The 14822-nt window shown below is 43.5% G+C and overlaps 1 protein-coding gene across 1 annotated transcript in view; it reads right to left on the bottom strand.

Annotated features, from left to right (window-relative positions):
* Positions 1–14822, bottom strand: part of LOC122927811 (transcription factor RFX3-like) — a 57463-nt gene that overhangs the window by 28003 nt on the left and 14638 nt on the right. The window contains exons 2-3 of the mRNA XM_044280037.1: positions 3127–3256; positions 1361–1542 (exon numbers count right to left, since the gene is read on the bottom strand). Of these exons, the coding sequence (XP_044135972.1) occupies positions 1361–1542; positions 3127–3256 (312 nt within the window). The remainder of the gene's footprint in view (positions 1–1360; positions 1543–3126; positions 3257–14822) is intronic.

Here is a 14822-nt window from a genome sequence, read left to right as displayed (position 1 = left end):
CCATCCCCACAGTGAAACATGGTGGTGGCAGCATCATGCTGTGGGGATGTTTTTCAGCAGCCGGGACTGGGAAACTAGTCAGAGTTGAGGGAAAGATGGATGGTGCTAAATACAGGGATATTCTTGAGCAAAACCTGTACCACTCTGTGCGTGATCTGAGGCTAGGACGGAGGTTCACCTTCCAGCAGGACAATTAACCAAACACTTAAGTGGTTTAAGAGGAAACATGTAAATGTGTTGGTGCTGTTCTGTGGTCAGATGTAAAGATTGCTGTTCACAAGCGCAAACCATCCAACTTGAAGGAGCTGGAGCAGTTTTGCAAGGAGTTATGGGCAAAATCCCAGTGGTAAGATGTGGCAAGCTCATGGAGACTTATCCAAAGCGACTTGGAGCTGTGATTGCCGCAAAGGAGGCTCTACAAAGTATTGACTTTAGGGGGGTGAATAGTTATGCACATTGACTCTTTCTGTTATTTGGTCCTATTTGTTGTTTGCTTCACAAAAAAAAAAGAACACGGGGGGTGAATACTTTTGCAAGGCACTGTATTATCCATCTCCTAAAAATCACTTTTTTATTATATTTTATTCATTGATTTTATTGTGTTGCTATGAAAACAGGCACCTGAAGTTCGGGCCTGTCTGCAGCGCTGTTCACTGCAGCGTATACAGAATCCGGACACGTAGGGATGTATATAGTGTACATATTCTGGGGCACATTGATTAAGACCGGCGGTTTAAAGCCCCTGTGCTGACGGTGGATCCGCTGAAGTTATAAAGAGGTGCAGGCCTTGCTTCCTTGCTGGCTTACATTTAGACAATTTTCTATGCATAAAACAGGCGTACTTCCAGCCCATCCCTTTCCCTGCCCACGCCTACAATTTTAGACCGGGCGTGAGCGGGACAAAGTCACAGACAGCTGCACAACTAACTGTTATATAGGCGTATTTCAATATAGTAAATGACCCCCTCTGTGTTCTACAATAGATGCCGCAGTAAGAACAAGACTGGCAGGAGTACACATTGCTTTGCTATGGGGCCCTAAGAGGACGCTCTCACCACCTAATGTAAGAAAATTTAAACCGGTATAGGTAGCAATAATTAAAGGTACGTATAATAGCACCATAAATTCGAAAATCCTCAAAGTAGCAAAAAACCTCAATTTTGCTATTTCCCACAAAAAAGTACAATGTTCATGCACCTGACTAGGTCCCCTCAACCTCTGGGCTACTTAGCAAATGCTATGGCTATAGTTACACCCATGACAGAATCCATAAATCATATACAGTGAACAACGCTCTAGACAGGCCTAAACTTGAGCTTGAATGTTTAAGCATAGGGTAAGTCTATTTTTTCATACGAACCTGGTTCCCAGTCTTCTTGTTCGGAGTCCCATGAATATGGAACGGATAAGTTTTCCAAAGGATGCAGCATTGACTGGATCTAGTTTGTGCTCCTGACAGTGTCGAAGGTAATGATTGTATAGGGTACTTCTGGGGAGACTAACTCCTTCAGCAGTCTCATAGTTATCCAACAGCCACTGGAGCTGGAAGAGAAGAAAGGCACACTTGTCCTTAACATACACATACCAGACACTCTACACTGAAATCTAAAGTTACTGATAATTAAAGCCATATATAAACAATGCAAACCACTGTAATGAAAAGCTCTCTCTTAAAAAGACATAAGGCAGCTACTCAATAAAGCCAATAGAGTACTAATATGAGTAATAAAACGGCTTATAGTAGCATTTGATCTTTTTAGCTATTATACAAGTCCAGCCTTTGAATTGAAATGAAGCTAGAAAGTGCAATTGCGTTCATTTAAAAACAGCTGGAAATCGGCAATTTAATCTCTTTGCTCCAGTTATCAGGCAGTGCTTCCAATTTCCCCCAGTAGGCATTAGTAATAATCATACCCACTAGAGAACTGCTTGTATTGAAAATTGTTGCATTGCTAACATTTTTGTATATTTTTCGTTTTGCTTTTATAGATTCGTTTTTCTCTTTAAAAAAAAATAATGAATAGAAAAAAAATCTGAAAAAAAAAAAAACAGCTACTGTTACAAAATCCAGTTAACAAAAAAATTGTGCATTGCCATGTCATAAAAATGTTATCTTCTGTTAGTTAGAGGGATTGTCTCACCTGGAGGAATGTCGCTAGGATATGCCCCCATTGTCTAATAGGTGCGGGTCCCACCTCTGGGACCTGCATTTATTTTTATAATGGGGCCCTGAAATGAGGCTTTGAAAACAGCCGAGCGGTGTGCTCGGCTAGTTTCGGCAGTCCCGCTGAAATGAATAGGAAGCGCGCAGCACAAGCACGGCTAACTTTTATGGGACTGCCATAATAGCAGAGCCACCACTCGGCTATTTTCAGAGCTCCCATAGGAATGAATGAAGGGTGGCAGCGCATGTGCAATATGGGGACCCGCAACTATCAGACATTGGAGGCATATCCTAGCGATATGCCTCAATGTCTGAGGTTAGACAACCCCTCTAAATCTGATATGTATGGTTTTAAATAGTCTTACGATAAAGTGAACAAAATTAAGCCTTTGTAATACCCGTAAATGGGTGTACTACAATTAAATATTACATTCATGATGGATCAGGCAAAACAGAACAGAACAACCAACAAATGTGTCCAGTGCTAGTCAGAAGAAGCTCCTTCTAGAGCACAGATCCTTATTGGGCGGGAAGAGTCACTCTGCGGCCTGTGTACAGGAGGTCCTGTGTGGTGGGACTGAGCTACTGGGCATGTGTGTCCACTGGCACTGGTCATATTAGATGGACATTCTGAGATTAGAATCAAAAAGACACTAGGGGGCGCTATAAAATGTATGTAACAGCAATATATACACACAGGAGCATTTTTGTAAATGTTTCCAAATGAAAACTATTATGTTTTGCATGCTCTAACTGTGATATTTGATATTTAATCTTGGAGATAAGATTATTTATTTTTCTCCCCTATATAGTGCTGACATATTCCGTAGCGCTTTACAGACATCATCTTAACTGTCCCCAGTGGAGCTCACAATCTAAGGTCCCTATCAGTATGTGTTTGGAGTGTGGGGGGGAAACCGGAGTATCCAGAGGAAACCCACACAAGCAAAGGGAGAACATACAAACTCCATGCGGAAGTTGTCCTTAGTTGGAATTGAACCTTGGACCTCAATGCTGCAAGGCACCAGTGCTAACCACTGAGCCTCCATGCTTCCATAGTAATACTTTACGCCAAAACCAATAAACAGTAAGCTATAATCATACAAATATTAAAATCCAATGGCTAATATTTCTGCTTGGCTAATGTACTGTCAGGATAAGTCATCAATATCAAATTGGTAGGGGTCCAACACCCCCACCGATCAGCTGTCCCAGGCTGCTGCAGCGCCACTACACCGTGTACGGAACTGTCTGCCTCCGCTCCGTCCACTGTATAGTTTTCAGTACTGCAGCCGCCCAAAACAGCTGATTGGTAGGGATGCCAGGTTTTGGACCTCAACCCATCTATAACTGATGACCTGTTCTGAGCCTGGAAAACCCCTTTAATCTCCAACTTGATTGACCCTTGCTTTACTCACAGAAGACTTTTGGAGATAATTCCATGCATATTATTTCAGCAGACCCTGCGGATTTCGACCTATATATAGTAAGGATATATCGCTAGGATATGCCCCGATTGTCTGCGGGTCCCATCTATAATATCGAGAACGGGGCCCCGCAAGCGAAGGAGGGTGCACTGCGCATGCACAGCCGCCCTCCATTCATTTTCTATGGGGCCTGCGAAAATAGTCGAGCACCGGTTCAGCTTTTTCCGTCGGACCCATAGAAATGAATGGGAGCAGGGCTCCGTTCTCGATATAGGTGCGAGTCCCAGCGGTGGGAACCACACCTATAAGACAATGGGGCATATCCTTGCGATATGCCCCCATTGTCCATGATGAGACAACCCCTTTAAGACATATACTGTATTTATTACACTATTGGAGTTTCAGCTTGGTGATACTAGTTAAATACTGAGGATATAGCTTGTGTTCCCCTGTCCAGCATGTTTTCTAACGATCCCTCAAATATACAGAGGATAATTATTAGATTACAGAGATCATTTTAAATAGAATTTGCATCTTTGTAGGCAAACTTTTCATTCCCACCAAAATAGATCTATCATAATATATCTTAAAAGGGCTCAGAGATTTGCTTTTCCTTTAAAAAAAAAAACGAATTCCCCTTCATTACCAGAACGTTAAATGATAAAATTCTGTCTGCCTGCTGCCACCACAAAGAAACATCCATATTGTTAAGCTGGGTGGGTTCATATGTAGGTCCTGTTGGGATTTTTCTACACCGTTGCCTTTTTAGAGGCTTTTTTTGTGGTAGAAACACCTGCTCCAGGTGGTAGCTGAAGGTCTATGGGAAAACTGAAATGCAGGACATAAGTAGTTTTTTTGCTCCTGGCACTTATGTTCATTGGGTGTCATTTTTTGCTGTAGCTCTTGGTGTTTTTTTTTTTTTTAAACAGGCAATATCACATCACCTTTTCTATGGGGGGGGGGGGGGGGGGGGGGAAACGCCATAAAGAAATGGTAGTGGACACAGGCACAGCTTGCAAAAATATTTTTACAGCCCCCATCCCCCAACAAAGGACAGTGAAAGGATGCGCCCATCTATGATCACATGGCTAAAATATGTGCAAGCAAAAAGAGTGCATATGGTCACATTTTCTCACTAAAATCAATGGAAAGCTTATGGTAGTATATTTACTGCATACTATGCTATGTAAAATGGCCAGTATGTTTGGGCTGTGTGAAAATACAGAATACATGTGTCTGATGGCCTGGGGTCCAACCACTGTGACGAGAGCGAAAAGCCCAAATTTCACAGTGTGAATGGAGTGGTGGTGTGCCATAATAAAGCAGTATGCAGTTAACTCCTGATCTCCCTCTAGTGGTTGATGCAGACCATCTGAATCTCATCATTTAAAGGGAACCTGTCATGTGGATATTTGATTATAATCTAACTAATTATATACAATCATTGACTACTAAAAAGTACCTTAGATGTATTCACTTACTGGTGTGACAGATGGTTACCTCATAATATACACACAAAGATGCCGCATGCCAATGAGCTGATTGGAGTCCAGCGTGATGTCATTGAGTCCAGCGTATATTTAATTCAGAGGTATAGCCACTCCCCTGCCCACCTGCTGCTGATTCATATGGAAAATAACTGTCAATCAGCAGCAGGTGGGCGGGGAGAGTCAGGAGCTCATGAATATTCATGACTCATCATTATCAGCTGAAGCTTTTCAATACAAGATGTTGGCAGATTGACTGGGTCAATTAAAGAAAGTGACCCAGCATTTTGCTAAGCGAATCAGTCACTTATTTATGTTGCCCTTAGTTAGGACACTAAACTGGTGACAGGTTCCCTTTAACTTCATATTTACGTATACAGAACTCTATAACAGAACTGCTGCCTTTTCATTCTCAGGATCAATGTAGTTTTCAAGGGTCACACTCCCACAATCAAAGTGATGGCATATCCTAGGAATACACTTTTATATTACTGGATGTGGATGCTGTCTACTGAATGTGGCCATCTTTTTAGTGTAAACGACTTTTTGGTGCAAGGGAGAGTAAATACAGGCGTGCACACATATATATATATATATATAACTATGTTTAAGTTCATGTATGTATTACCTCATGTAGCTCTTTTTCCATATGCCACTGATTTCCATTTCTTTTGTAATACTTTCCATTTTAATCTAATAGTTGTATAATAGATCTCAACCCTCACCCTGGACACAATTTCCAAAAAATGAAAATGACATATTATAGGAGAAGGGTCTATTAAGAGAAAAAGGGAGCATCAAGAAAGGTGGAGCAATGACAAACTCCTGAATGCTGAAGGAAAATCTATTATAAATACACAAGAAATATTATAGTTATTCTTCAGCTACCGAATTGCTCTGGTCCCAGGTGTACAGACCTGGAGCACAAAAGATTTTGTGTTCTTTTCTACAAAAACACAATGCAGGTTAGCCTTCACTAGGGTGAGGGACAGAATAGAGCTCAAGCTTTTCATTACTCGTAGGTATGCTTTTTGCTGAAACATAGGGGACTGAAGTACTGTAAAAAGGTTACCAACATGGATTTTTTTATTAGAATTTTTTAAACAGATGTTTAGGAACCAGTACGTCAATATTATTGCATTGTTTTAATTGACAGCGCAAGAATTCCAGCTGTTATTAATAGTTAATTGAGTGAGGAGTACATAGGTTACTTAAAGAGGACCTTTCACTTGTAAAAACAATGTGAACTAAGTATGCTGACATGGAGAGCGGCGCCCGAGGATCTCACTGCACTTACTATTATCCCCGGGCGCCGCTCCGTTCTCCCGTTATGCCCTCCGGTACCTTTGCTCTGTAAGTTATAGTAGGCGGTGTCTGCCCTTGTCCTGTGGGCGTCTCCTTCTCCTAGGCTGCAGTGCTGGCCAATCGCAGCGCACAGCCTGGGAGTTTTTTTTCTCCCAGGCTGTGAGCTGTGCGCTGCGATTGGCCAGCACTGCAGCCTAGGAGAAGGAGACGCCCACAGGACAAGGGCAGACACCGCCTACTATAACTTACAGAGCAAAGGTACCGGAGGGCATAACGGGAGAACGGAGCGGCGCCCGGGGAGAATAGTAAGTGCAGTGAGATCCCCGGGCGCCGCTCTATATGGCAGCATACTCAGTTCACATAGTTTATACAAGTGAAATGTCCTCTTTAAAGTGGTTATCTGGGGACACCAATCAGTGTATTACATGGAATAAAATGACTTGCTAATACAGATGCTCCACTAGGGCGCTGATTCCCTATTTGGAACACAGTCTCCGGGTCATATTCTGGCTGCATGTCCATCAACATCAGAAGAAGGGTTGGCAGGGATACAGGAGGCAAGACGGGACATGACAGGACTTGCAGTTTTCAAAGCATACTGAAACTACATGTCATGCCTAAGGCCTAGTTCACACCTCAGTGATTTGGTCAATGTTTAGTCATTGATTTCCATCAGTGATTGTGAGAAAAAAACTGAAGTGACGCCTACATAGATATAAGGTATAATGGAAAGATCTGCATTCTGACCCACATCTGTGTTTTTGACTTGGACCTAGTTTTGGCTCACAATCACTGATGTGTGAGCTAGGCCTAACACCTGGAAGCCTGGAGCAGCTATAGTGTTAAATTTAAGGGGTTGTCTCTACTCAGACATTGATGGCATATTGCTAGGATATATATACAGTATCTCACAAACCTGAGTAGAATCCCTCAGATTTTTAAAAATATTTTATTATATCTTTTCTTGAAACAACACTGAAGATATGACACTTTGAGACAATGTAAAGCAGTCAATGTACAGCTTGTATAACAGTGTAAGGGCTCTTGCACAAAGGGGGCAACGTCCGTGCGGCGGCCGGGATGGATCAAGACCCATTCAACTTGAATGGGTCCGTGATCCATCCGTACCACAAAAAAAATGGAACAATTTCTATTTTTTTGCGGTGCGGAGGCACGGACAGAAACACCACTGAAGAACTCCGTAGTGCTTCCGTGGTGTTCCGACTCGTGCTTCCGTTCCGCATTTCCATGATTGCAGACCCTTTCAAGTGAATGGGTCGCATCAGTGATGCCGAGTGCACACGGGCCGGTGCCCGTGTATTGCGGACCTGCCATATGTGGGCCGCAATACGGCCACAGGCACACAATGTTTATGTGCAAGAGGCCTAAATTTGGTGTGCCCTCAAAATAACTCCATTAATGTCTAAACCGCTGGCATCTTTACATTGTATCAAAGTGTCATATCTTCAGTGTTGTCCCATGAAAAGATATAAAATATTTACAGAAATGTGAGGGGTGCACTCACTTTTGGGAGATACTGCACATAGCTGTGCATTGTGTATTTCTGGTGGTCCCTAGATGTTTTGAGTTGAAACATATGGACAAAAACATTAGTGATGCACACTATGCACTTGATTAAACCCATGTGTTTGGTTAAGCTATGTTCACATATGCATTGACCATTTATGATCTTCCAGGCAAGTCTGGGTGTGTGTGGTTCCTGACTAGCTTTTAACTCCAGAAGATGAAGCCAACAGCTTGCTCTGGAGTTATAAACTAGTCAAGAACCGCACACACCCAGATGTGCCTGGAAGATCATTAAAAGTCACATAGTCCAACAATCCTTGGCAATTCTTGGAATTAGTTCCTAGTCTGATGGCCAAAACAAATAAGTGAGCTTCCCAATTAGTCAACCCATGGTTTCAATCTGGTGGTGTCTGATCCAATGTGGAGGAGCATAGTTAAGCCCCTGGTATTCACAAGAGCCTTATGAGCCATAGAACAGGTAATATACCTGACCGTACCAAAAAGGGCAAAAAGCAACCACTAAAAGGATCCGTACAAATGATAGTGGTGCAAATATGCAAAACTAAAAAAATACAATACTTTACGATAAGTATATAAAATTAGTTCTATAAATTGTACAGACTTTATTATATACATATATATATATATATTAAGGATTTGCTCTGGTAGGCAGGGTAAGCGGACGCAATACAAAGGCAAGACCACGGTTGAAAAAGTAAAAGTCCAGTGTTTATTTACACAGAAAAGGCAGAAAAGAAAAAAAACAATGCTTTTCAGAGTCCTGGAGTTATTTCACACAGCAGGAGCTCCCAAAATAACATAAATCACCTGGCAGACCACAGCAGGCTTTAGGGTGCCTGACTCCCAGCAAGCGGCTCTCATGCAGCTCTCAGCCTTGCAGTATGGCGGATCTCCTCAGCTCCCAAAAAACACAGATCTTCCACAGTTCCACTATCACTTGGAGGAACATACCACACCAGAAACCAAGCCAAAACTTGGCCTGGACGTGGGGAACAGCCACCTACCCTGCTCTTTGGCTGCTTCCAATAAGAACAGGCCCGGATTGGCTTTACAGCCACACTAAGTAAAACAGTGCCAGCGAGCACTAGCTGCCGCTGACACACAAAATTACCGGTTTTTATCTCACCGAGGTTACTGGCACGTAGCTTCCATCAATGACAGACCCTTGCGCCTTCCTACAATATATATATATATATATATATATATTTGGGTTTCGCTAGACCGGATTAGCGGACGCAGTATAGAGGCAACAACAAGTTATTTGGATCAAACAGTTCAGTGTTTTATTCGCAAGTGACAAAACAAGCAGTCATAAACAAGCAAAAAAGTTACCTTGCGGTGTTGGTTGTAATTCACACCATGCGGCAATTCGGTCTCCTTGAGCATAGCAGCACCAACCTGTTTTCACGCAAAACAGGTAGCAAGCCTTCATCCAGAAAACGCTTCTGAGCCTAGCTGCCTATTTAAGGACAGACAGGCGCTGCCAAAACCCGGACCAGCACTTAAAATCCGATCCAGTATTTGACCTCACCTGACTGTAAACCAGCCCAGCAGCACATGCTGGGAGGAAAATACCTGTTTTCCAAGACCAAACCTCTCACTGTGTCACATACCACCCTCCCTCCTTCCCCACCCTTTGTTCAACCCTGAGGGGGTGACCACACGCCAGACAGTGTACCCGGGACAGGGCATCCGTGTTTTCCTGTAACCAGCCTGCCCTGTGTTCCACCGAAGTTTTGTTGGGAGCGAAACCATTGGGTGACCCGGGCATTTCTGTCCTTGGCCTGGCTCATCCACTTGAGAGGGGAGTGGTCAGTCACCAGGCGGAATTTTCTCCCCAATAAATAATAGCGGAGAAATTCTAGTGCCGACTTGATAGGCACTCTCTCTCCACTATACTATACCGGGTCTTGGCTGGGGTGAGCTTACGGCTGAGGAAGACAACTGGATACTCCTCCCCGTTGACTTCCTTAAATAGTACAGCACCGAGGCCTACTTCGGATGCATCAGTCAGTACTATAAATTCCCTTTTGAAGTCGGGCGTCACCAAAACCGGGGACCCGCACAGGGCCGACTTCAAAGCAGAGAAAGCTGTTGGCAGATTGACTGGGTCAATTAAAGAAAGTGACCCAGCATTTTGCTAAGCGAATCAGTCACTTATTTATGTTGCCCTTAGTTAGGACACTAAACTGGTGACAGGTTCCCTTTAACTTCATATTTACGTATACAGAACTCTATAACAGAACTGCTGCCTTTTCATTCTCAGGATCAATGTAGTTTTCAAGGGTCACACTCCCACAATCAAAGTGATGGCATATCCTAGGAATACACTTTTATATTACTGGATGTGGATGCTGTCTACTGAATGTGGCCATCTTTTTAGTGTAAACGACTTTTTGGTGCAAGGGAGAGTAAATACAGGCGTGCACACATATATATATATAACTATGTTTAAGTTCATGTATGTATTACCTCATGTAGCTCTTTTTCCATATGCCACTGATTTCCATTTCTTTTGTAATACTTTCCATTTTAATCTAATAGTTGTATAATAGATCTCAACCCTCACCCTGGACACAATTTCCAAAAAATGAAAATGACATATTATAGGAGAAGGGTCTATTAAGAGAAAAAGGGAGCATCAAGAAAGGTGGAGCAATGACAAACTCCTGAATGCTGAAGGAAAATCTATTATAAATACACAAGAAATATTATAGTTATTCTTCAGCTACCGAATTGCTCTGGTCCCAGGTGTACAGACCTGGAGCACAAAAGATTTTGTGTTCTTTTCTACAAAAACACAATGCAGGTTAGCCTTCACTAGGGTGAGGGACAGAATAGAGCTCAAGCTTTTCATTACTCGTAGGTATGCTTTTTGCTGAAACATAGGGGACTGAAGTACTGTAAAAAGGTTACCAACATGGATTTTTTTATTAGAATTTTTTAAACAGATGTTTAGGAACCAGTACGTCAATATTATTGCATTGTTTTAATTGACAGCGCAAGAATTCCAGCTGTTATTAATAGTTAATTGAGTGAGGAGTACATAGGTTACTTAAAGAGGACCTTTCACTTGTAAAAACAATGTGAACTAAGTATGCTGACATGGAGAGCGGCGCCCGAGGATCTCACTGCACTTACTATTATCCCCGGGCGCCGCTCCGTTCTCCCGTTATGCCCTCCGGTACCTTTGCTCTGTAAGTTATAGTAGGCGGTGTCTGCCCTTGTCCTGTGGGCGTCTCCTTCTCCTAGGCTGCAGTGCTGGCCAATCGCAGCGCACAGCCTGGGAGTTTTTTTTCTCCCAGGCTGTGAGCTGTGCGCTGCGATTGGCCAGCACTGCAGCCTAGGAGAAGGAGACGCCCACAGGACAAGGGCAGACACCGCCTACTATAACTTACAGAGCAAAGGTACCGGAGGGCATAACGGGAGAACGGAGCGGCGCCCGGGGAGAATAGTAAGTGCAGTGAGATCCCCGGGCGCCGCTCTATATGGCAGCATACTCAGTTCACATAGTTTATACAAGTGAAATGTCCTCTTTAAAGTGGTTATCTGGGGACACCAATCAGTGTATTACATGGAATAAAATGACTTGCTAATACAGATGCTCCACTAGGGCGCTGATTCCCTATTTGGAACACAGTCTCCGGGTCATATTCTGGCTGCATGTCCATCAACATCAGAAGAAGGGTTGGCAGGGATACAGGAGGCAAGACGGGACATGACAGGACTTGCAGTTTTCAAAGCATACTGAAACTACATGTCATGCCTAAGGCCTAGTTCACACCTCAGTGATTTGGTCAATGTTTAGTCATTGATTTCCATCAGTGATTGTGAGAAAAAAACTGAAGTGACGCCTACATAGATATAAGGTATAATGGAAAGATCTGCATTCTGACCCACATCTGTGTTTTTGACTTGGACCTAGTTTTGGCTCACAATCACTGATGTGTGAGCTAGGCCTAACACCTGGAAGCCTGGAGCAGCTATAGTGTTAAATTTAAGGGGTTGTCTCTACTCAGACATTGATGGCATATTGCTAGGATATATATACAGTATCTCACAAACCTGAGTAGAATCCCTCAGATTTTTAAAATATTTTATTATATCTTTTCTTGAAACAACACTGAAGATATGACACTTTGAGACAATGTAAAGCAGTCAATGTACAGCTTGTATAACAGTGTAAGGGCTCTTGCACAAAGGGGGCAACGTCCGTGCGGCGGCCGGGATGGATCGAGACCCATTCAACTTGAATGGGTCCGTGATCCATCCGTACCACAAAAAAAAATGGAACAATTTCTATTTTTTTGCGGTGCGGAGGCACGGACAGAAACACCACTGAAGAACTCCGTAGTGCTTCCGTGGTGTTCCGACTCGTGCTTCCGTTCCGCATTTCCATGATTGCAGACCCTTTCAAGTGAATGGGTCGCATCAGTGATGCCGAGTGCACACGGGCCGGTGCCCGTGTATTGCGGACCTGCCATATGTGGGCCGCAATACGGCCACAGGCACACAATGTTTATGTGCAAGAGGCCTAAATTTGGTGTGCCCTCAAAATAACTCCATTAATGTCTAAACCGCTGGCATCTTTACATTGTATCAAAGTGTCATATCTTCAGTGTTGTCCCATGAAAAGATATAAAATATTTACAGAAATGTGAGGGGTGCACTCACTTTTGGGAGATACTGCACATAGCTGTGCATTGTGTATTTCTGGTGGTCCCTAGATGTTTTGAGTTGAAACATATGGACAAAAACATTAGTGATGCACACTATGCACTTGATTAAACCCATGTGTTTGGTTAAGCTATGTTCACATATGCATTGACCATTTATGATCTTCCAGGCAAGTCTGGGTGTGTGTGGTTCCTGACTAGCTTTTAACTCCAGAAGATGAAGCCAACAGCTTGCTCTGGAGTTATAAACTAGTCAAGAACCGCACACACCCAGATGTGCCTGGAAGATCATTAAAAGTCACATAGTCCAACAATCCTTGGCAATTCTTGGAATTAGTTCCTAGTCTGATGGCCAAAACAAATAAGTGAGCTTCCCAATTAGTCAACCCATGGTTTCAATCTGGTGGTGTCTGATCCAATGTGGAGGAGCATAGTTAAGCCCCTGGTATTCACAAGAGCCTTATGAGCCATAGAACAGGTAATATACCTGACCGTACCAAAAAGGGCAAAAAGCAACCACTAAAAGGATCCGTACAAATGATAGTGGTGCAAATATGCAAAACTAAAAAAATACAATACTTTACGATAAGTATATAAAATTAGTTCTATAAATTGTACAGACTTTATTATATACATATATATATATATATATTAAGGATTTGCTCTGGTAGGCAGGGTAAGCGGACGCAATACAAAGGCAAGACCACGGTTGAAAAAGTAAAAGTCCAGTGTTTATTTACACAGAAAAGGCAGAAAAGAAAAAAAACAATGCTTTTCAGAGTCCTGGAGTTATTTCACACAGCAGGAGCTCCCAAAATAACATAAATCACCTGGCAGACCACAGCAGGCTTTAGGGTGCCTGACTCCCAGCAAGCGGCTCTCATGCAGCTCTCAGCCTTGCAGTATGGCGGATCTCCTCAGCTCCCAAAAAACACAGATCTTCCACAGTTCCACTATCACTTGGAGGAACATACCACACCAGAAACCAAGCCAAAACTTGGCCTGGACGTGGGGAACAGCCACCTACCCTGCTCTTTGGCTGCTTCCAATAAGAACAGGCCCGGATTGGCTTTACAGCCACACTAAGTAAAACAGTGCCAGCGAGCACTAGCTGCCGCTGACACACAAAATTACCGGTTTTTATCTCACCGAGGTTACTGGCACGTAGCTTCCATCAATGACAGACCCTTGCGCCTTCCTACAATATATATATATATATATATATATATATTTGGGTTTCGCTAGACCGGATTAGCGGACGCAGTATAGAGGCAACAACAAGTTATTTGGATCAAACAGTTCAGTGTTTTATTCGCAAGTGACAAAACAAGCAGTCATAAACAAGCAAAAAAGTTACCTTGCGGTGTTGGTTGTAATTCACACCATGCGGCAATTCGGTCTCCTTGAGCATAGCAGCACCAACCTGTTTTCACGCAAAACAGGTAGCAAGCCTTCATCCAGAAAACGCTTCTGAGCCTAGCTGCCTATTTAAGGACAGACAGGCGCTGCCAAAACCCGGACCAGCACTTAAAATCCGATCCAGTATTTGACCTCACCTGACTGTAAACCAGCCCAGCAGCACATGCTGGGAGGAAAATACCTGTTTTCCAAGACCAAACCTCTCACTGTGTCACATACCACCCTCCCTCCTTCCCCACCCTTTGTTCAACCCTGAGGGGGTGACCACACGCCAGACAGTGTACCCGGGACAGGGCATCCGTGTTTTCCTGTAACCAGCCTGCCCTGTGTTCCACCGAAGTTTTGTTGGGAGCGAAACCATTGGGTGACCCGGGCATTTCTGTCCTTGGCCTGGCTCATCCACTTGAGAGGGGAGTGGTCAGTCACCAGGCGGAATTTTCTCCCCAATAAATAATAGCGGAGAAATTCTAGTGCCGACTTGATAGGCACTCTCTCTCCACTATACTATACCGGGTCTTGGCTGGGGTGAGCTTACGGCTGAGGAAGACAACTGGATACTCCTCCCCGTTGACTTCCTTAAATAGTACAGCACCGAGGCCTACTTCGGATGCATCAGTCAGTACTATAAATTCCCTTTTGAAGTCGGGCGTCACCAAAACCGGGGACCCGCACAGGGCCGACTTCAAAGCAGAGAAAGCTTCTTCGGCCCGATCATCCCAGCGAACCATCATTGACTTGTGTCCCTATAAGAGCCCTGTCAAGGGCGTTGCTAGAGTAGCAAAGTGGGGAACAAACC

This window comes from Bufo gargarizans, chromosome 1, assembly GCF_014858855.1.
Source record: "Bufo gargarizans isolate SCDJY-AF-19 chromosome 1, ASM1485885v1, whole genome shotgun sequence".
Lineage (NCBI taxonomy): Eukaryota > Metazoa > Chordata > Amphibia > Anura > Bufonidae > Bufo > Bufo gargarizans.
The sequence above is the reverse complement of the archived record's forward strand: the minus strand, read 5'-3'. Positions and strand labels throughout refer to the sequence as shown.